This window comes from Rhinoraja longicauda, chromosome 7 (assembly GCF_053455715.1).
Source record: "Rhinoraja longicauda isolate Sanriku21f chromosome 7, sRhiLon1.1, whole genome shotgun sequence".
NCBI classification, from domain to species: domain Eukaryota; kingdom Metazoa; phylum Chordata; class Chondrichthyes; order Rajiformes; family Arhynchobatidae; genus Rhinoraja; species Rhinoraja longicauda.
This window is the reverse complement of record NC_135959.1, coordinates 7,413,638-7,436,150: the sequence shown is the minus strand read 5'-3', so window position 1 is coordinate 7,436,150 and position 22,513 is coordinate 7,413,638. Positions and strand designations below refer to the sequence as shown.

Here is a 22,513-nt window from a genome sequence, read left to right as displayed (position 1 = left end):
CCAGATTTCACCCCACACCCCCCTTTCACCCCCAATCAGTCTGATGAAGGCTGCCGGCACGGTGGCGCAGCGGTAGAGTTGCTGCCTTACAGCGAATGCAGCGTCGGAGACTCGGGTTCGATCCTGACTACGGGTGCTGTACTGTACGGAGTTTGTACGTTCTCTTCGTGACCCGCATGGGTTTTCTTTGAGATCTTCGGTTTCCTCCCACACACTCCAAAGACGTACAGGTTTGTAGGTTAATTGGCTGGGCAAATGTAAAAATTGACCCTAGTGGGTGTAGGATAGTGTTAATGTGCGGGGATCGCTGGGCGGCGCGGACCCGGTGGGCCGAAGGGCCTGTTTCTGCGCTGTATCTCTAAATCTAAAAAAAAAAATCCCGGCCCGATACGCCACCGACCCATGTTCTCCAGAAATGCTGCCTGACCTGCTGAGTTGCTCCAGCACTTTTTGTGCCTTCGTTTGTAAACCAGGATCTGCAGTTCCTTGTATCTACACTATTAAAAGCAGACGGTAAAAGAAAATTCTAACACTAGTGAGAATGGGGTTAGGGTGTTAGGAGGGAGGTTTAAGAGGGACCTCATGACAACAGAGGGTGGTCTGTACCTGGAAAGAGCTGCCGATGGAGGCTATAGAAGCAGATACAATTATGGCTTTCAATGGATATTTGGGCAGATAAATGGACATGAAGGGTTTAGAGGGACCTGGGCTAAATGCAGGCAAATGAGACTAGCCCAGAATGCCAACTTGTTCAGCACAGATAAACATAGAAAATAGGTGCAGGAGGAGGACGTTCGGCCCTTCGAGCCAGCACCGTCTTCCATTGCGATCACGGCTGATCATCCACAATCAGTAACCTGTGCCTGCCTTCTCCCCATATCCCTTGATTCCACTCGCCCCCTAGAGCTCTACCTAACTCTAATATTGTTGGGTTGTAGGGTATGTTTCTATGCTGTAAAGTTCTATGACACAATGACTCCCAAGTGCAAGTTCAAAATAGTAAATATGTATGAGTGTATTGCTCTAATGATTAGCTCTCTGCTTATTCTTAGAATATGTGGAAAAGTTGTGCAAGAAATGTGGATTTTGGCATTCAATCTTCCACCAAATTTCCTCAAGGTGAAAGATAGTTATGAGGAAAGATGACTTTAGAGATACAGTGTGGAATTAACCCCTTCCTTCGGCCCACAGACTCCACGCCGACCAGCGATCACCTCGTACACGAACAATACCCTGCGCACACACACACACACACACACACACACTAGGGAGGACAATTTACTATTTGCAGAAGCAAACTGACCCACAAACTTGAACTTCTGGAGTACGGGAGGAAACCGGAGCATCCGGCGAAAACTCAAGGGGTGAAGGTACAAACTCCGTACAGACAACACCCATGGTCGGGATCGAACCCGGGTCTCTGGCACTGTAAGGCAGCAACTCTACCGCTGCGCCACAGTGCCGCACCCAATAAGTCTGGGTCTTGGGGAAGGTTAAATCACAATGTTAGGGTCTAGGGAAAGAAAATTGGAAGCAGCTGTTACTGGATAACCCAGTTCAGCGTTCTCGCCCGGCATATTTCAGTAAGGTGGAGGGAGACTATGAAGGTGAGGTAAGGGGACCTTGGATCGCCAGAGAGATTGGAAATTTGGTCAAAAAGAAAACGTATGCAAGGTTTATTAGTAAGATGCAATCAGACCGGGCCTTTCGAGACTTAAAAGAAAGGGCGGAACAGTAGCGCAGCGGTAGAGCTACTACCTTACAGCGCCAAAGACCTGGGTTCGATTCTTACCACGGGCGATGTCTGTACAGAGTTTGTACGTTCTCCCCATCACCTGCGTGGGTTTTCTCCGTGATCTTTGGTTTCTTCCCACACTCCAAAGACATGCAGGTTTGTAGGTTAATTGGCTTGGTGTAAATGTAAAATTGTTCCTAGTGGGTGTAGGGTAGTGTTAATGTTGGGGGGGGTGGGGGTGGGGGGTCGCTGGTCGGTGCGGATTCGGTGGGCCAAAGGGCCTGTTTCCAGGCAGTGTCTCTAAACTAAACTAAAGCACACAAGATCTTGAGCAGGCAATTAGGAGGGCCAGGAAATGTGTTCAACAAGAAGGGATTAAAAAGATTTTAATAATGCAATAAAAAAACGAGTGAATTTGAGAGAGGGGAGGGCCATTTAAGGATAAGGGAGTGACTTTAGGCTGAGATTCATCGAGTCATAGTGTGTGGAAGATGGCCCTTCAGTCCAACTCGTCAATGCTGATCAAGAGGCCCAATCTAAGCTACTACATACTAGGGACAATTTTACCAAAGCCAATTCACCTACAAACCTTTACGTCTTTGGAGTGTGGGAGGAAACCGGAGCACCCGGGGAAACCCACGCGGTCACGGGGAGGATGGACAAACTCCGTCTGTGTACACGTTGGTCGTTGTGGACTCGGTGGGCCGAAGAGCACATTTCCACGCTGTGTCTCCAAAGTCTAAAACACTTGATGTCAGGATTGAACCCAGTTCATTGGCGCTGTGAGGCAGCAGCTCCTCAAGCTACAACACCAAGACTATTTTCTTTGAGTCGAGGAGAAGCGTCGTGATTGCATCAAGATGAAGGAACAGTTCTCTGAAGAGCTGGCAAAATGCCAGGCAGATAATTTAAGTAATGAACAACATGTTGAAAATGTACAATTAAATGTTTGATTTCATGCCGTGTAATTTGGATGTCCTGTTCAACTTTGGATGACTTGTTCAGGCAAGAGAACAATTTCTACTTCATTGGTGACCCTCGGACTATCCTTATATATTCACAAAATGCTGGAGTAACTCAGCAGGTCAGGCAGCATCTCAGGAGAGAAGGAATGGGTGACGTTTCGGGTCGAGACCCTTCTTCAGTCTGAAGAAGGGTCTCGACCCGAAACGTCACCCATTCCTTCTCTCCTGAGATGCTGCTTGACCCGCTGAGTTACTCCAGCATTTTGTGAATAAATACCTTCGATTTGTACCAGCATCTGCAGTTATTTTCTTCTACTACCTCGGACTAGCCTTGATCGGACTTTGCTGGCTTTACCTTGCACTAAACGTTATTCCCCTTATCATGTACCTACACACTGTAAATGGCTCGATTGTAATCACGTATTGCCTTTCTGCTGACTGGTTAGCACGCAGCAGAAGCTTTTCACTGTACCTCGGTACATGTGACAATGAACTAAACAAAACACACCCTCATCCACGCACATTTATGCATACCCACATGTAGAAAGCATTTTAAAGGGATGCCGCACAGCATCGCTTTGGAAAGGCTCCATTCAAGAAATGGCAGAGAATTGTGGACCATTTCCCAGACCGTTTCCCTTTCTTTGACTCCATCTACACTTCACGCTGCCTCGGCAAGTCCGCCAGCATAATTAAAGTTGTGTCTCAGCCCCGGTCACTCCCTCTTCTCCCCTTCCCTTAATCGTCTGCTTTCAGTAGAGCAGCTGCTAGTGACTTTCTACCGTTGCACCATTGGGAGTGTGCTGACGTACTGTATTTCCATGTGGTACACCAGGTGCGTGGATGAGGGTCAGAGGCCGACAAGAAAGCCCTTCAGAGGGTCATCAACTCTGCAAAGAAAATCATTGGTTGCCCACTGCCCTCTCTAGAGGAACTTTACTCCGCCCGCCGCCTCAGCAGAGCAGCCAACATCCTGAGGGATCCTTCCCACCCTGGTCATCAGCTGCTCCAACTGCTGCCCTCTGGTAGACGGTTCAGGTCCATCACATCACGGACTAATGGACTCAAGAACAGCTTCTGCCCCAGTGTCATACGTGAGCTGAACACTGCCAGACACTCACATAAAGCTGAATGGAAGGAACGGAACTGATCGGTACACTGTCAGCTACTTGTCAGAAAACATAAGCCTCAATTTAATACATGTTTACATCCTACTGCACCTACATCGCTTAACATTTGCTAAACTTATTACATGTTACAACCGAACGCACCTTAAGTTTAATTACATTATTTCTTTTATTTAAAACAAAACGGCACTACAATATGTTAGCTCTCATTGCTGTGCAATAACTTGCTGTCTTGATTGCACTGTACACTGCCGTGACCGTGGTGTCATTGTTTTGTCTATATTGTATTAGAGGACAGTTTGTTTAATTCAGTAGATTAGGTTTAGCTTGTTATGGATAAAGGTTTATCCTTTGTACTGTCTGGACTGCTTTAATTTTGCTGTACTTTGTGTAGTGGCAATAAAGGCTTTTTACATTTTACATTTACATCTGTGACTCTAACTGCTTTGTGGCGCAGCGGTAGAGTTGCTGCCTTACAGCGCCAGTGACCTGGGTTCGATCCTGACGGAGTTTGTACCTTCTCCCCGTGACCACGTGGGTTTACTCTGGGTGCTCCGGTTTCCTCCCACATTCCAAAGACGTGCCGGTTTGTAAGTTAGTTGGTCTCTGTAAATTGCCCCGAGTGCATAGGACATAGAACTAGATTTTAGATTTAGAGATACATCGCAGAAACAGGCCCTTCGGCCCACCGGGTCCGTGCCGCCCAGCGATCCCCGCACACTAACACTATCCTACACCCACTAGGGACAATTTTTACATCTGCCCAGCCAATTAACTTGGAAACGTGTACGTCTTTGGAGTGTGGGAGGAAACCGAAGATCTCGGAGAAAACCCACGCAGGTCACGGGGAGAACGTACAAACTCCGTACAGTACAGCGCCCGTAGTCAGGATCGAACCTGAGTCTCCGGCGCTGCATTCGCTGTAAGGCAACAACTCTACCGCTGCGCCACCGTCACTAGTGTGAGTTACTAATGACCGGTTATGTCTGCCTGTATGTACAGTACATCTTTGTTTAGCGGACATTGATTGATTAAACGATCACTTTTTATTTTAGAAAACTGGAATGAGACAGTGTTTCTCCAGGAGGGTCAGACCCATGGATTTACCTACAACATTTAAGTAAGTGTGACATACTTTGATCTGATTTTGTGCGGTAAATGATGTTCAGGTCCTGTGTATCAGGACAGGAATTTGTTTGGTGCTCTTGATTAAAACAGGGGCTGCCTTAAGTAGCTTTCAAAAGGGATCAGAATTAGGCCATTCGTCCCATCAAGTCTGCTCTGCCATTCGATCGTGGCTGATCTATCTTTCTCTTTCTCAACCCCATTCTCCTGCCTGCCATCTCCCATTGGCACAATTGTTCTATGACATGATTTTTAATAACACGTTATTGCATTATCGCAGAATGACCTGTGCTCCTAAAGGGCGGCACGGTGGCGCAGCGGTAGAGTTGCTGCCTTACAGCGCCAGAGACCCGGGTTGGATCCTCACTAAGGGTGCCTGTCTGTGCGGAGTTTGCACGTTCTCCCCGTGGCCTGCGTGGGTTTTCTCCGAGATCTTCGGTTTCCTCCCGCACTCCAAAGGCGTACAGGTTTGTAGGTTAATTGGCTTGGTCTAAATGCAAATTGTTCCTAATGTGTGCAGGATGGTGTTTACTGTGCGGGGATCGATGGTCAGTGCGGACTCAGTAGGCCGAAGGGCCTGTTTCAGCGCTGTATCTCTAAACTAAAGACATATTTGTAGTGAAATGTATTACTGTTCACTCGGTATTCGACTTACTTTCTCTCCTCTATGTGCAGGAGATATGTGGCCATCATTCTCTGTTACAGTTCTACGCAAATGATCTGTACAACATGTGCAGAGACTGACTATCAGCCCAACATTGTACTCATAATGGCAGACGACCTTGGCATTGGAGATATTGGTTGCTATGGAAATAACACCATAAGGTAATGACTTGGGGAATTAATCTTTTTTTTTCTCCTGTCTGTTGGGTTACGGTCTGGAGCTGAGGGAGCAGGGAAACCCTTGGTTTGTGACTGTAGGACATTGTGACAATTGGGGCAGTGCTTCGCCAGAGACCCAGGTTCAATCCTGACCACGGGCGCTTGCCTGTACGGAGTTCGCGTATTCTCCCCGTGACCTGCGTGGGTTTTCCCCAAGTGCTCCGGTTTCCTCCCACAGTCCAAAGACTTACAGGTTTGTAGGTTAATTGGCTATGGTAAAGATTGTAAATTGTCCCTGGTGTGTGTAGGATAGTGCTAGTGGACGGGGATCGCTGGTCGGCACGGACTAGGTGGGCCGAAGGGCCTGTTTTCACGCTGTATCTCTAAACTAAGCTAAATTAAGATTGTTAATAGACAATAGACAATAAGTGCAGGAGTAGGCCATTCGGCCCTTCGAGCCAGCACCGCCATTCAATGTACCCCGTTCCTGCCTTCTCCCCATATCCCTTGACTCCGCTATCCTTAAGAGCTCTATCTAGCTCTCTCTTGAATGCATTCAGAGAATTGGCCTCCACTGCCTTCTGAGGCAGAGAATTCCACAGATTCACAACTCTGTGACTGAAAAAGTTTTTCCTCTTCTCCGTTCTAAATGGCCTACCCCTTATTTGTAAACTGTGGTCCCTGGTTCTGGACTCCCCCAACATTGGGAACATGTTTCCTGCCTCTAACGTATCCAACCCCTTAATAATCGATAAGATCCCCTCTGATCCTTCTAAATTCCAGTGTATACAAGCCTAGTCGCTCCAGTCTTTCAACATACGACAGTCCCGCCATTCCGGGAATTAACCTAGTAAACCTACGCTGCACGCCCTCAATACCAAGAATATCCTTCCTCAAATTTGGAGACCAAAACTGCACACAGTACTCCAGGTGCGGTCTCACTAGGGCCCTGTACAACTGCAGAAGGACCTCTTTGCTCCTATACTCAACTCCTCTTGTTATGAGGGCCAACATTCCATTGGCTTTCTTCACTGCCTGCTCTACCTGCATGCTTCCTTTCAGTGACTGATGCACTAGGACACCCAGATCTCGTTGTACTTCCCCTTTTCCTAACTTGACACCATTCAGATAATAATCTGCCTTCCTATTCTTACCACCAAAGTGGATAACCCCACACTTATCCACATTAAACTGCATCTGCCATGCATCCGCCCACTCACACAACCTGTCCAAGTCACCCTGCAACCTCATAGCATCTTTTCTGCCTCTCTCCTATTCTCTGCTGTTTGTCTTCTTTCGCTTTTCACAGAGTGAGCCTGAAGATAATAATGATCTCACCTTTTTTTAAATTTCAAAATATACATTATTCGAGAAATAAATATAATCAATACATGACCCTCACAAGACTCCATCCAACATTCTCTGAGGCTGTACATACATTTCAATATTGTTTACACAAATTTACCCGCCATTCTTGCCACTCATGTGGCCCACTGGCGTGGAATCCCTTCCCTTACTTTGAGGGGCGTCTACGCCACACCCTGCCCCCCCCATGTCCAGCAGCACAAGGACCTTAGACTGTGGTCCTCCCCCAATAGAGCCTTGGCATTGGCTGCACCGAGCTTCAGTGCGTTCCTCAGCACGTGCTCCTGCAGTCTGCAGCGGGCCAGTCGGTATGCTTCAGATCATGAATTTAACACTTTCAGATAGTCAGCCTTTCCAGTTTGTGTCAGAGGTGACACCTCTGAGCAAGTCTGAGGAAGGACTGGGAGCGTTGAGTGAGTCTGTGCCGAGGAGGGTACGGTCAGTAGGGTCGTAGAGTGATCTCTCGTAGAGTCTCACAGCTGGAAACAGGCCCTTCGGCCCAACTTGCCCCACACCAGCCAAAATGTCCCAGCTACACCAGTCCCATTTGCCTGCGTTTGGCCCATGTACCTCCAAACCTGCCCCATCCATGTACCTGGCTAATGACTTTTTTAAACATTGTAATAGTCCCTGCTCAACGACCTCCTCTGGCAGCTCATTCCATACACCCACCACCCTGTGTGTGAAGCTACCCCTCGGATTCCTATCAAGTCTTTTCCCCTTCACCTTCACACCTATGACATCTGGTCGACGATTTTTCCCCCACTCTGGGCAAGGGACTTTGTGCGTCTACCCGACCTATTCCTCTCATGATTTTATACATCTCTTTGAGATGATCCCTCATCCTCCTGCGCTCCAAGGAATAGAGTCCCAGCCTGCTCAACCTGTCCCCATAGCTCAGACGCTCGAGTCCTGTCAACATCCTCATAATCTTTCTCTGCACCCTTTCCAGCTTGACAACATCTTTCCTGTAACATGGCACCCAGAACTGAGCACCATACTCCACAGGCAGCGTGTCTGGAGAGAAGGAATGGGTGATGGGTGGTCTCTTCTTCAGGGTCTATATACATCGATCAGCCAAAACATTATGACCTGATGAGCCAAAACTTTATGACCGCCTGCCTAACATGCTGTTGGTCCTCCGTGTGGAGCCCCATGCGCAGCAGGGTGCGATGCACTGTGTATTGTGACGCATTCCTCCCGTGACCACCATTAAAATTTTCTGTGACTTGTGCCACAGTCGACCGTCTGTCGCCGGTTTGTGGTTCGTCCCTCCTCGGACCACTGTCGGTAGGTACTCACCACTGCTGACCGGGAGCACCCCACAAGCCTTGCCGTTTCAGAGATGCTCTGACCCAGTCGTCTGGCCATAATAATTTGGCCCTTGTCAAAGTCCCTCAGATCTTTGCCCACTCCTGCCCATTCCTCCTGCATCCAACACATCAACTTCAAGAACTGACTGTTCACCTGCTGCCTAATATATCCCACCCCTTGCCATTGTAACGAGATAATCAATGTTATTCACTTCGCCTGTCAGTGGTCGTATTGTTTTGGCTGATCGTTGTATGCAACAAGATTGTGTTACTCCATCCATTGTTTACAACCATTGTTTTTTTTCCGACAGAACTCCCAATATTGATCGTCTTGCTGAGGAAGGGGTTTTGTTGACCCATCATTTGGCAGCAGCTCCACTCTGCACGCCTAGCAGGGCCGCCTTCATGACGGGCAGATACCCTATTCGATCCGGTAAGGGAACATGTGCAGGTCTGAAGAAGGGTCTCGACCCGAAACGTCACCTCTCCACCTGGTGTCTGAAGAAGGGTCTCGACCCGAAACTTCACCCCACCGTGTTCTTCCGAAATGGGTCTGAAGAAAGGTCCTGAGCCAAAATGTCACATCCACGCTCTCCAGAGATGCAGCTTGACCTGCTGAGTTACTTCAGCACTTTGTGGCTCATTGTGTATTAATCAGCATCTGCAGTTCTTAGATAGACACAAAATGCCGGAGTAACTCAGCGGGACAGGCAGCATCTCTAGAGAGAAGGAATGGGTGACGTTTCGGGTCGAGACCTTTCTGCTGTTCTTAATTGGATTACTGTAAGGAAGTACATCAAATTTCACGGCTCAGAATTATTACTGTGAGGAAGTACATCAATTAGGCTGGGAATTAGGCCGCTGAGTCCAGTATTTCAGCTCCATTAAAAATTGCCCTTTCAAAGGTTTCTCTTTCTCTTAAATACGAGATTCCCCTCAAACGAATCTGTGCTATTCACCTCACTGCCTCAGGTGGTATTGGTGTTTAATTTAGTTCAGAGATACAGTGCGGAAACAGGCCCTTTGGCCCACCAGCTCCGCGCCGACCAGGGATCATCACACGCACGCATGCACGCACGCGCACACACACACACACACACACACACACACACACACACACACACACACACACACACACACAGACACACACAGACACACACACACACAGACAAAGACACACACACACACACACACACACACACACACACACACACACACACACACACACACCACACACCACACACCACACACCACACACACACACTCACTCCGTCCAGACCGCACCTGTCTGCTATAACACAGCAAATCTACCACTGTGCCGCCCAAGTTAGTTTATTATTGTTCTGTGCACCGAGATATAGTGTTCTGTTTTTATCTCATTTGCACAAACTGATGCATTCATTAATGATATGGTTCCTTGATCATCACGTGCACCAAGGTACAAAGACAGTCCTTTCTTTTATGCGTGCAGATCGGTAAGATTACTGCCAAACATAAGTACAATCCAGTCAGAGAGTTGTGAATCTGTGGAATTCTCTGCCTCAGAAGGCAGTGGAGGCCAATTCTCTGAATGCATTAAAGAGAGAGCTGAATAGAGCTCTTAAAGATAGCGGAGTCAGGGGGTATGGGGAGAAGGCAGGAACGGGGTACTGATTGAGAATGATCAGCCATGATCACATTGAATGGCGGTGCTGGCTCGAAGGGCTGAATGGCCTCCTCCTGCACCTATTGTCTATTGTCTATAATCCCTGGTTAGGTGCATTGAAACCGCACAGTCCACTGAGTCTGTGTGCAAGGGTTGCCAGGCTTTGGTGCCAGTTTACAGTCCAGGCTGCAGCTGGTCATCAAGGCCTGTTGCGGTCGTCCCCCTCCATTCCGGTGGTCCCGCGAACCGCCGCCCCTCTCCTCCCCCCCGGCCCTCTTCAACCTTCGTGCCCCAGAGGGCGGGCGCCTCACCCAGCCGATCATGAAAGTGCGGAAGGCAAGACCGTCCGGGTTTAACGTAGAAACATAGAAAATAGGTGCAGGAGGAGGCCCTTCGGCCCTTCGAGCCAGCACCGCCATTCATTGTGATCATGGCTGATCATCCACAATCAGTAACCCCTGCCCAACTTTTTAGCTTTTGTTTTTAGATTTTAGAGTCCGTGCCGCCCAGCGATCCCCGCACACTAACACTATCCTACACGCACTAGGGACAATTTTTACATTTACCCACTCAATTAACCTACAAACCTGCACGTCTTTGGAGTGTGGGACGAAACCGAAGATCTCGGAGAAAACCCACGCAGGTCACGGTGGAGAACGTACAAACTCCGTACAGACGGCGCCCGTAGTCAGGATCGAACCTGAGTCCCCGGCGCTGCATTCGCTGTAAGGCGGCAACTCTACCGCTGCACCCAACTTCTTCCCATATCCCTTGATTCCACTAGCCCCCAGAGCTCTATCTAACTCTCTCTTAAATTTGTCCAGTGATTTGACCTCCACTGCCCTCTGTGGCAGCGAATTCCACAAATTCACAACTCTGGCTGAAAAAGTTCCTTCTCACCTCAGTTTTAAATGGCCTCCCCTTTATTCTAAGACTGGCCCCTTCTTTAGTCAGAGGGTGGTGAATCTGTGGAATTCTTTGCCACAGAAGGCTGTGGAGGCCAAGTCAGTGGATATTTTTAAGGCAGAGATAGATAGATTCTTGATCAGTACAGGTATCGGGGATTATGGGGAAGGCGGGAGAGTGGGATTAGTAGGGAGGCATACATCAGCCATGATTGAATGGCGTAGACTTGATGGGCCGAATGGCCTAATTCTACTCCTTATCACTTATGACTGGATAGCACGCAAAATAATTTATTTCACGGTATATTCGCATACAGGGCAATAATAAACCAATCCCAATACCTACTACAAATAAGAAATATCAGTCTAGGATGGATGATGCTAAAAGGTAGACACAAAATGCTGGAGTAACTCAGCGGGTCAGGCAGCATCTCTGGAGAAAAGGAATAGGTGACGTTTCGGGTCGAGACCCTTCTTCTGGGTGAGAGTCAGGGGAAGGAGAAACAAGAGATATTGGACAAATACACAATAGGTGCAGGAGGAGGCCATTCGGCCCTTCGAGCCTGTACGCACCGCCATTCAATGTGATCATGGCTGATCATTCTCAATCAGTACCCCGTTCCTGCCTTCTCCCCATACCCCCTGACTCCGCTATCCTTAAGAGCTCTATCTAGCTCTCTCTTGAATGCATTCAGAGAATTGGCCTCCACTGCCTTCTGAGGCAGAGAATTCCACAGATTCACAACTCTCTGACTGAATGGACGATATGCAAAAAGCAACGATAATCAAGGAAAAGTGGAGAGCACAATGGTCCATTGTTGGCTGTGGGATAGGTAGTAACAGGTTACACGGACACTGAAACTCAACAGGATGACAGTCTCCTGTGGCAAAGAATTCCACAGATTCACCACCCTCTGACTAAAAAAATTTCCCCTCGTCTCCTTCCTTAAAGAATGTCCTGGATGTGAACAATGGAACTGGCAGGACACCTCGGGTGGGGGAGGGACGGAGAGAGAGGGATTGCAAGGGTTATCTGAAATTAGAGAACTAAAAACTATAACCATTGGCTTGTAAGCTGCCCAAGCAAAATATGAGGTGCTGTTTGCAGTAAGGTGGCCTGAGAAGGCCAATTGAGGGATAAATGCTGGCTAAAACTCGAGGAAAATTTAACTGCAGATACCAGAACATTTTAACTGCATCTTCATTTAGGGTCATCAGCTCCTTTGTGTTCAATTTGAATTATTTACCATTGATCCTAAAGCTAAATATGCTAAATAGGCGGCACGGTGGCGCAGCGGTAGAGTTGCTGCCTTACAGCGAATGCAGCGCCGGAGACTCGGGTTCGATCCTGACTACGGGCGCCGTCTGTACGGAGTTTGTACGTTCTCCCCGTGACCTGCGTGGTTTTTCTCCGAGATCTTCGGTTTCCTCCCACACTCCAAAGACGTACAGGTATGTAGGTTAATTGGCTGGGCAAATGTAAAAATTGTCCCTAGTGGGTGTAGGATAATGGTAATGTGGGGGGATCGCTGGGCGGCACGGACCCGGTGGGACGAAGGGCCTATTTCCGCGCTGTATCTCTAAATCTAAAAAAAATCTAAATATAGCGTTTTGGGTGGCAGTCATATTTCCTGTAAAAACATTTGGCTAATGACCATCTTGAAACTGCAGTGCATTTCCACAAATGACAGATTTGTGCACCGACAATATGAAAACACAAGGGGGCAGCACGGTGGCGCGGCGGTAGAGTTGCTGCCTCACAGCGCCAGAGACCCGTGTTCGATCCTGACTACGGGTGCTGTCTGCACGGAGTTTGTACGTTCTCCCCGTGACCTGTGCGGGTTTTCTGCAGGTGCTCTGGTTTCCCCCTCGCACTCCCAAGAGGCACAGGTATTAGGCTCATTGGCTTGGCGTAAATGTAAATTGTCCCTGTTTGTGTTAGTGTGCGGGGATCGCTGGCCAGCGGGGACTGGGTGGGCCGAAGGGCCTGATTCCACGCTGCATCTCTGAACTTAACTACACTGCAGACGTCAAAGGAAGTGATGCTCAGTTAGGGAGGAGTACAAATGGACTTGTAGTCTCAAAACAATACAGCTGTTAATTGTTCACAAAATGATGGAGTAACTCAGCAGGTCAGGCAGCATCTCAGGAGGGAAGGAATGGGCGACGTTTCGGGTCGAGACCCTTCTTCAGACTGATGTCGGGGTGGGGCGGGACAAAAGAAGGATATAGGTGGAGACAGGAAGATGGAGGGAGATCTGGGAAGGAGGAGGGGAAGAGAGGGACAGAGGAACTATCTAAAGTTGGAGAAGTCGATGTTCATACCGCTGGGCTGCAAACTGCCCAGGCGAAATATGAGGTGCTGTTCCTCCAATTTCCGGTGGGCCTCACAATGGCACTGGAGGAGGCCCATGACAGAAAGGTCAAAAGTTGGTGGTAGAGTTATGTATTTCTTTGCACTTATATTCAAGGTATGGACAATGGTTACAGACTCCGTGTCATATTGTTCACTGGCAGTTCTGGTGGGCTTCCGAAGAATGAAACAACCTTTGCAGCAATATTGCAGAAGCAAGGATACCTCACTGGCATTATAGGTATGTGTAACAATGGCCTGTTTCCTTTATCATCGTAACTTTTCTTTGCATATCTTTTATTCGTTTAGTGTACATCTCTAATGAGTTACTCCGGCTTTTTTCTGTCTATCTTCGGATTAAACCAGCATCTGCAGTTCCTTCCTGCACGTTTCTTTGCTTATTCATGGGACAGAGACACTGCTGTCAAATGCAATATGTGCTTTTTTAGTTTAGTTTAGAGATGCATGCGGAAACAGGCCCTTCGGCCCACCGAGTCCGCGCCGACCACGCGCTCTAACACTATCCTACATAAACTAGGGACAATTTACAATTATGCCAAGTCAATTAACCTATAAGCCTGTACGTCTTTGGAGTGTGGGGGGAAACCGGAGCACCCGGAGAAAACCCACGCAGGTCACGGGGAGAACGTACAAACTCCGTACAGACAGCACCTGTGGTCAGGATCGAACCCGGGTCCCTGGCGCTGTGAGGCAGCAGCATGATCGCTCCATCACCGTGCTACACTAATTTCTTCCCAAGTTACCTCAGAAATGGGAAGGAGTTGAGAGTCAACTATGTTAGCGTGAAGTAGAAGCAAGGAACTGCAGATGCTTGTTTGCAAACTGTTTTAGTGAGTTTGGAGTCAATGGGAGGGTGAAAGATTTCTTGGGATAGGTAGGATTGTGGAGTTAAGCCAGATTATCGATGGTGGAGCAGGAGAGACGGGTTGAATGGCTTAGTCTTGGTCCTAATTCATATGTATGGATGTAGATAGACATAGAGTCCTACAGCGTGGAAACAGGCCCTTCATCCCAATTGCCCACACTGGCCAACCTGTCCCATCTACACTGGTCCCACCTGCCTGCATATCCCTCTAAATCTATCCTATTCATGTACCTGTCTAAATTATTTAATTGAGCAACGTCTGCTTTGATCTTTCATTTTCACACCTCACCCTTCCATGCCTCTAATTTAGTTCAGTTTAGAGATACAGCGCGGAAACAGGCCCATTGAGTTCCCTCAGACCAGCGATCCCCGCACATTAACACTATCCTACAGGCACCGGGGACAATTTGCATTTATGCCAAGGCAATCAACCTACAAACCTGTACGTCTTTGAAGTGTGGGAGGAAACCAAAGATCCCGGAGGAAACCCACTTAGGTCACAGGAAGAACGTACAGACCCCGGACAGACAGCGCCCGTAGTCAGGATCGCACCTGTGTCTCTGGCGCTGTAAGGCAGCAACTCTACTGCTGTGCCACCGAGGAAGCCCATGTCTTCCTCTCCCTGACTCTGTCTGAAGAAGGGTCTGACCCGAAACGTCACCCATTCCTTCTCTCCAGAGATGCTGTCCCGCTGAATTACTCCAGCACTTTGTGTCTATCTTCGGTGCAAACCAGCATCTGCAGTTCCTTCCTACAAAATTGTTCTACCACAAAATGCTGGAGTAACTCAACAGGTAGCGGCACGGTAGCGCAGCGGTAGAGTTGCTGCTTTACAGCGAATGCAGCGCCGGAGAATCAGGTTCGATCCTGACTACGGTGCTGCACTGTAAGGAGTTTGTACGTTCTTCCCGTGACCTGCGTGGGTTTTCTCCGAAATCTTCGGTTTCCTCCCACACTCCAAAGACGTACAGGTATGTAGGTTAATTGGCTGGGTAAATGTAATTAAAAAAAAATAAAAAATTGTCCCTAGTGGGTGTAGGATAGTGTTAATGTGCGGGGATCGCTGGGCGGCACGGACTTGGAGGGCCGAAAAGGCCTGTTTCCGGCTGTATATATATGATATGATGATAGGTCAGGCAGCATCTCAGGAGAGAAGGAATGGGTCTGAAGAATGAATGGGTCTCGACCCGAAACGTCACCCATTCCTTCTCTCCTGAGATGCTGCCTGACCTGCTGAGTTACTGCAGCATTTTGTGAATAAATACCTTCGATTTGTACCAGCATCTGCAGTTATTTTCCTAACTGCATTGTTCTATGGTCATCACTTCTTAGATACATTTGTTCTTTATCATTTCGAAACATATAAAAAATTCTGACGGGATTGGACAAGCTAGATGCAGGAAAAATGTCCCCCATGTTGGGGGAGTCCATAACCAGGGGTCACAGTTTAAGAATAAGGGGTCGGCCATTTAGGAGTGGGATGAGGAAAAACTTTTTCACCCAGAGAGTTGTGAATCTGTGGAATTCACTAGATGTTTTCAAGAGAGAGTTAGATATTTCTCTAGGGGCTGACGGACTCAAGGAATATGGGGAGAAAGCAGGAACTGATTTTGGATGATCAGCCATGATCATAGAAACATAGAAAATAGGTGCAGGAGTAGGCCATTCGGCCCTTCGAGCCTGCACCGCCATTCAATATGATCATGGCTGATCATCCAACTCAGTATCCCGTACCTGCCTTCTCTCCATACCCCCTGATCCCTTTAGCCACAAGGGCCACATCTAACTCCCTCTTAAATATAGCCAATGAACTGGCCTCAACTACCTTCTGTGGCAGAGAATTCCACAGATTCACCACTCTCTGTGTGAAAAAAACCGTTCTCATCTCTGTCCTAAAAGACTTCCCCCTTATCCTTAAACTGTGACCCCTTGTTCTGGACTTCCCCAACATCGGGAACAATCTTCCTGCATCTAGCCTGTCCAACCCCGTAAGAATTTTGTACGTTTCTATAAGATCCCCCCTCAATCTTCTAAATTCCAGCGAGTACAAGCCGAGTCTATCATATTGAATGGCGGTACTGGCTCGAAGGGCCGAATGGCCTACTCCTGAACTGTGTCTCTATGTTTATCAACAGGGAAATGGCACCTCGGTGTGAACTGTGAAACTAGGACTGACTACTGTCATCATCCACTGAGCCATGGCTTTGACTACTACTATGGCATGCCTTTCACCAATTCCGATGATTGCCAGCCGGGAAGCCCCCAAAGTGCCATTCTGTTGGAAGCCCAAGTCATCGTCAATCTGGCCGCTGAAGTGGTCTTCACGGGGCTTCTGACACTGTGTGTTGCGAGGTGGACCGGCCTGATCAGCGTGAGGTGGAGGTGGATCGTGTGGCCCACTGTGTGTTGTTGCTTGCTCTTCGGGTCTTGGTACAGTCTCTTTGGTTTCCTGAGGCACTGGAATTGTCTGGTCATGCGGAACCATCAGGTTGTTCAACAGCCATCTGACCCAGAGACGCTCCCCGCGAGAATGACCCAGGAAGCTCTGGGATTCATTGAGAGGTAAGAACTGTAACTTCATACGTTCAGAAGTGCAGAAGTCATCAGTTACACAGAAACATAGAAAATAGGTGCAGGAGTAGGCCATTCGGCCCTTCGAGCCTGCACCGCCATTCAATATGATCATGGCTGATCATCCAGCTCAGTATCCTGTACCTGCCTTCTCTCCATACCCCCTGATCCCTTTAGCCACAAGGGCCACATCTAACTCCCTCTTAAATATAGCCAATGAACTGGCCTCAACTACCTTCTGTGGCAGAGAATTCCACAGATTCACCACTCTCTGTGTGAAGAAATGTTTTCTCATCTCGGCCTTAAAAGACTTCCCCCTTATCCTTAAGCTGTGACCCCTGGTTCTGGACTTCCCCAACATCGGGAACAATCTTCCCGCATCTAAAATCTAAAATGTAGGAACGCAGTTCAGTCTAGTTTCTTGTCACAGGTACCATGGTGCAGTGAAAATCTTTTTAGTGCTATTTTGTTTTAGTTTTAGAGATGCAGCGCGGAAACAGGCCCACCGGGTCCGCGCCGACCAGCGATCCCCGCGTGTCAACACTATCCTGCACCCACGAGGGACAATTTTTACATTTAGCAAGCCAACTAACCTACATTTTAGATTTAGAGATACAGCGCAGAAACAGGCCCTTCGGCCCACCGGGTCCGCGCCGCCCAGCGATCCCCGCACACTAACACTATCCTACACCCACTAGGGACAATATATATATTTTTTAACATTTGCCCAGCCAATTAACCTACATACCTGCACGTCTTTGGAGTGTGGGAGGAAACCGAAGATCTCGGAGAAAACCCGTGCAGGTCACGGGGAGAACGTACATTCAAACTCCGTACAGACAGCACCCGTAGTCGGGATCGAACCTGGGTCTCCAGAGCTGCATAAGGCAGCAACTCTACCGCTGCGCCACCATCATTCACTGATCCAATCAACCCAATGGTCCAATCGAGCCATTTTTGTTACGTGCAATGCAGTCAGCGGAATGACAATACATGATTACAATCGAGCCATCTACGTTGTATAGATATGTGATAAGGGAATAACGTTTAGTGTAACATAAGGTCCGATCAAAGATAGGAGCAGAATTCGGCCATTTGAGTCTACTCCACCACTCCATCACCACTCCATCACCGAGTCTATTCTGCCATTCAGTCATGGATGATCTACCTTTCCTTCTCAGCTCCCATTTTCCTACTTTATCCCCATAATCTTTGGCACCCTTACTAATCAAAAACCCGTTGTCGATCTCCGCTTTAAAAAAAAACTTTAATGGCGGCACCGTGGTAGAACTGCTGCCTCAGAGACCCAGGTGTAATCCCGACCTTGGGTGCTGTCCGTGTGGAGTTTGCACGTTCTCACGTTTACACTCCCAGTGAAAGCAAAAAGAATGTGAGCGGATACACTGACAAAGAGATGCTGCTGCATTGATTGGAGTAACGGTGATAGAGCCGATGACCCAGCTGGGAGTCCCACCACAAACTGCAACAGTTCAAGAGGTTAGTTCAACGTCATCTTCAAGACTGGTGAGCAGCACGGTGGCGCGGCGGTAGAGCTGCTGCCTTCCAGCGTCAGAATCCCGGGTTTGATCCTGACTACGGGTGCTTGCCTGTACGGAGTTTGTACGTTCTCCCCGTGACCCACGTGGGTTTTCTCCGGGATCTCCGGTTTCCTCCCGCGCTCCAAAGACGTACGGCCTTGCAGGCTAATTGGCTGGGTAAAAATGTAAATTGTCCTTCGTGTGTGTTTAGGTAGTGTTCGTGTGCGGGGATCGCTGGTCGGCGTGGACTCCAGGGCCCTGTTTCCACGCTGTATCTCTAAACTAAACTAAACACAGCATCGGAGACCCACCTGACCTCGGGTGGTGTCTGTATGGAGATAGCACGTCCTCCCTGTGACCACGTGGGTTTCCTCCGGGTTCTGCAGTTTCCTCCCACAATCGCAAAGACGCGCAAATTTGTACGTTCATTGCCCTCCACAAATTGCCCCTAGTGTGTAAGGATTTAACGAGAAAGTGGCTAACACGGAACTAGTCTGAAAGGGTGATCGATGGTCGGTGTGGACTAGGTGGTCCAAAGGACATTTCCACCGTGCACCATCAGTTTAGTCTTTTAGTTTAGAGATACAGCACGGAAACAGGCCCTTCGGCCCACAGAGTCCGTGCCGACCAGCGATCCCCGCACAATAACACTACCCTATACACACCAGGGACAGTTTTACCTACAAACCTGTAGCCAATTAACCTACAAACCTGTACATCTTTGGAGTGTGGGAGGAAACTGAAGATCTCGGAGAAAACCCACGCAGGCACGGGGAGAACGTACAAACTCCGTACAGACAAGCACCCTTAGTCGGGATTGAACCCGGGTCTCCGGCGCTGCAAGCGCTGTAAGGCATCAACTCTACCGCTGCGCCACTGTGCGTCTCTAAAACTAAATTAATATGTGGAAGTGCATAAAACATTTGGTAAGGCAGTTAGTTGCCTCTCTGCTCCAGCGACCGCATTAGATCCTGACCTCCAGTGCGGTCTGGGTGGAGTTTGCATGTTCTCCATGTGACCACGTGGATTTAACTGGGTGTTCCGTTTTACTCCCACATCCCAAAGTTGTGCTGGTAGATTAACTGCTGTGGCAGAAGTGGCAAAAGGATCTTGGAGGGGTTGGTGATTATTTGGGAGACAATAAATTTTAGCACAACAGGAGAATGGGCTTGGTTTGTTCTGGCCTTGTCCTGTCTCCAAAACCCCCCCTCCACCTCCACCTCTACCTTTCCGTCTGAAGAAGGGTCCCGACCAGCATGGAAACAGGACCTTCAACCCACCGAGTCCGTGCCGACCAGCGATCACCTGGACTCTAGTTCTGCATCATCTGTTTTGCATCTTGCACGCTAGGGGCAATTTACAGAAGCCAATTAGCCTGGAAACCTGCACGTCCTTGGAATGTGGGAAGAAACCGGGGCACCCCGAGGAAACGCACGCAGGTCACGGGGAGAACCTGCGAACTCCGCACAGGCAGCACCCGAAGTCAGGATCGAACACTGGGTTTGTAGTGCTGTAAGGCAGCAGCTCTACCTCTAGGCCACCGTGCCACACTAAATGTTCCAGTCAAAAGCACAGGATAGCCAACTGTTCCATTCGCATCCAGGCGGGCGCCGGTTATTCTAACACAAGTCATGCCTTTCCAATTTTAGAAACCGCAAGAAGCCATTTCTTCTTTTTGTGTCTCTGCTCCATGTCCATTCTCCGTTCTTTACCGCCAAGCCTTTTATTGGGAAGAGCAGTCATGGTTCCTATGGAGACAACGTGGAGGAGATGGATTGGCACGTAGGTAAGTTATCTGAAAATATAAGGAGAAGGGGGGATGTGGTGGCAAAGTTTCCAACTTCCTGTACCAATATTCAGTAGGTCTGACATGAGTTTACATCCCAACACAGGTAGAGTCATAGAGTGATACAGTGTGGAAACAGGCCCTTGATGGCCCAACAGGCCCACATCAGCCAACAATGTCCCAGCTACACTAGTCCCACCTGCCCACACTTAGAACATATTCCTCCAAACCTGTCTAATTGTTTCTTAAATGTTAAATGTTGGGATAGATGTCTGAAGAAGGGTCTTTTCTCCAGAGATGCTGTCTGACCCGCTGAGTTACTCCAGTCTTGTGTGTCTATCTACACTCGTCATCCAGCATGGAAACAGGCCCCACGTCCCAACTTGCCCATGCCGACTAAGATACCCTATCTAACTAGTCCCGCCTGCCCTCATTTAGTCCATATCCCGTAAGTCTTTCTTAAATGTCCCATATCCCTCTGAAACGTCATAGAGTCGCACGGTGTGGAAACGGGCCCTTCAGCTCAACTTGCCCAGAGATGCTGCCAACGTGTCCCGGCTACACTAATCCCACCTGCCCGCATTTGGCCCATATGCCTCCTAACCTGTCCTATCCAGGTACACGTCCTATTAGGGCATTCAAAAGCTTGTAAACAAATAAAGCTGGAATAAAAAGCTGACGTCAGTAATAAAGACCGTAAAATTACAAGGTGGTTGTGAACGTCTATTTGACTAATCAATTCCCTTTGAGGTGTCGCCAAGCTGGCATAGATACACGGTCAGAATATTTTGTTTCTCAGGTTGGAAATATCAAGTACCAGAGGACATGTGATGTTTGGTGGACCCTGTGGGGTGGGAGGACCCTTTGCTCCTCCCGTGCAGCAGGTGGCGCTGCACAGGACAAAGGGAGATGTTTTGTACATAGTTACCTTGGCTGTGCACAGTGTGTGAGTGTGTGGTCAGATCGTGTGGTTGCAGCCATTGTTAGTTGTCTTGCTGCCAGCATTGATTTAATGTAATAAAGACTTCTGTTGTACCTTGAAGACTCTCAAGTTTTATACAGACATAGGAAAAGAACACAAAAGGACATAGTTTTAAGGTGAGAGGGGCAAGGTTTAAAGTAGGTGTGTGGGGCAGGTTTTTTTACACATGAAATTGGTCAGTGCCTGGATATCTAGGGGTGGTAGTGGAGGCAGATACGATAGTGGCGTCTCAGACACGTGGATGTGCAGGGAACGGAGGGATATGGGTTATGTGCAGGCAGGTAAGAGTTGGTCTTGCATCATGTTCGGCAGAGACATTGTTGACAAAAGGACCTGTTCCTTTGTTGTTCTGTTCTTTGTTCCATACTCTACGCGACATGTGAATCCAGAACTAATAAGGTTGGTCTTTCAAATTGCTAAGCAGCTAAAGGTGATAGGAAATAGCCACAAAATGCTGGAGTACCTGCCTGCCGGGACAGACAGCATCTCTGGAGGAAAGGAATAGGTGACGTTTCGGGATGGGACCCTTCTTCAGAAAGGTAATGGGGTTTGGCTACACCGTAATGGATAGATCCCAAAAATAGGATCGTCTCAGGAGCTCCAAAGCAATGATGCCTGGGTGCTTATGTATTCAAGAGAGTTAGATATGGGTCTTGGGGCTAACGGAATCAAGGGATATGGGGAGAAAGCAGGAATGGGGTACTGATTGTGGATGATCAGCCATGATCATATTGAATGGCGGTTCAGGCTCGAAGGGCCGAATGGCCTACTCCTGCACTTATTTTCTTATAATGTGCACAATTGTGCACTTACTGTCATAGAGCCATACAAGTGTGGAAATGGCCCCTTCAGCCCAACTTGCCCACACCAACCAACATGCCACCAGTCCCACCTGCCTGCGTTCAGCCCATATCCCTCCTAACCTGTCATGTCCATGTGCATGTCTAAATGTTTCTTAAACGTTGCGATATTTTGGTCTCCAAATTTGAGGAAGGATATTCTTGCTATGGAGGGCGTGCAGCGCAGGTTCACTAGGTTAATTCCCGGAATGGCGGGACTGTCGTATGTTGAAAGGCTGGAGCGATTGCGCTTGTATACACTGGAATTTAGAAGGATGAGGGGGGATCTTATTGAAACATATAAGATAATTAGGGGATTGGACACATTAGAGGCAGATAACATGTTCCCAATGTTGGGGGAGTCCAGAACAAGGGGCCACAGTTTAAGAATAAGGGGTAGGCCATTTAGAACGGAGATGAGGAAGAACTTTTTCAGTCAGAGGGTGGTGAAGGTGTGGAATTCTCTGCCTCAGAAGGCAGTGGAGGCCAGTTCGTTGGATGCTTTCAAGAGAGAGCTGGATAGAGCTCTTAAGGATAACGGAGTGAGGGGGTATGG

At 48.4% G+C, this 22,513-nt stretch overlaps 1 protein-coding gene across 3 annotated transcripts in view; it reads left to right on the top strand.

The window, feature by feature from the left end:
• LOC144595057 (arylsulfatase H-like) overlaps positions 1-22,513 on the top strand; it is a 39,515-nt gene that overhangs the window by 6,792 nt on the left and 10,210 nt on the right. For 2 of the 3 annotated variants that reach the window (XM_078402043.1, XM_078402044.1), the window contains exons 2-7: positions 4,883-4,947; positions 5,628-5,777; positions 8,764-8,885; positions 13,474-13,596; positions 16,377-16,803; positions 20,000-20,136. In XM_078402043.1, coding sequence (XP_078258169.1) covers positions 4,883-4,947; positions 5,628-5,777; positions 8,764-8,885; positions 13,474-13,596; positions 16,377-16,803; positions 20,000-20,136 — 1,024 coding nt within the window. Of the gene's footprint in view, positions 1-3,535; positions 3,854-4,882; positions 4,948-5,627; positions 5,778-8,763; positions 8,886-13,473; positions 13,597-16,376; positions 16,804-19,999; positions 20,137-22,513 lie in introns of all 3 variants that reach the window. The other variant, XM_078402046.1, reaches the window with a different exon arrangement.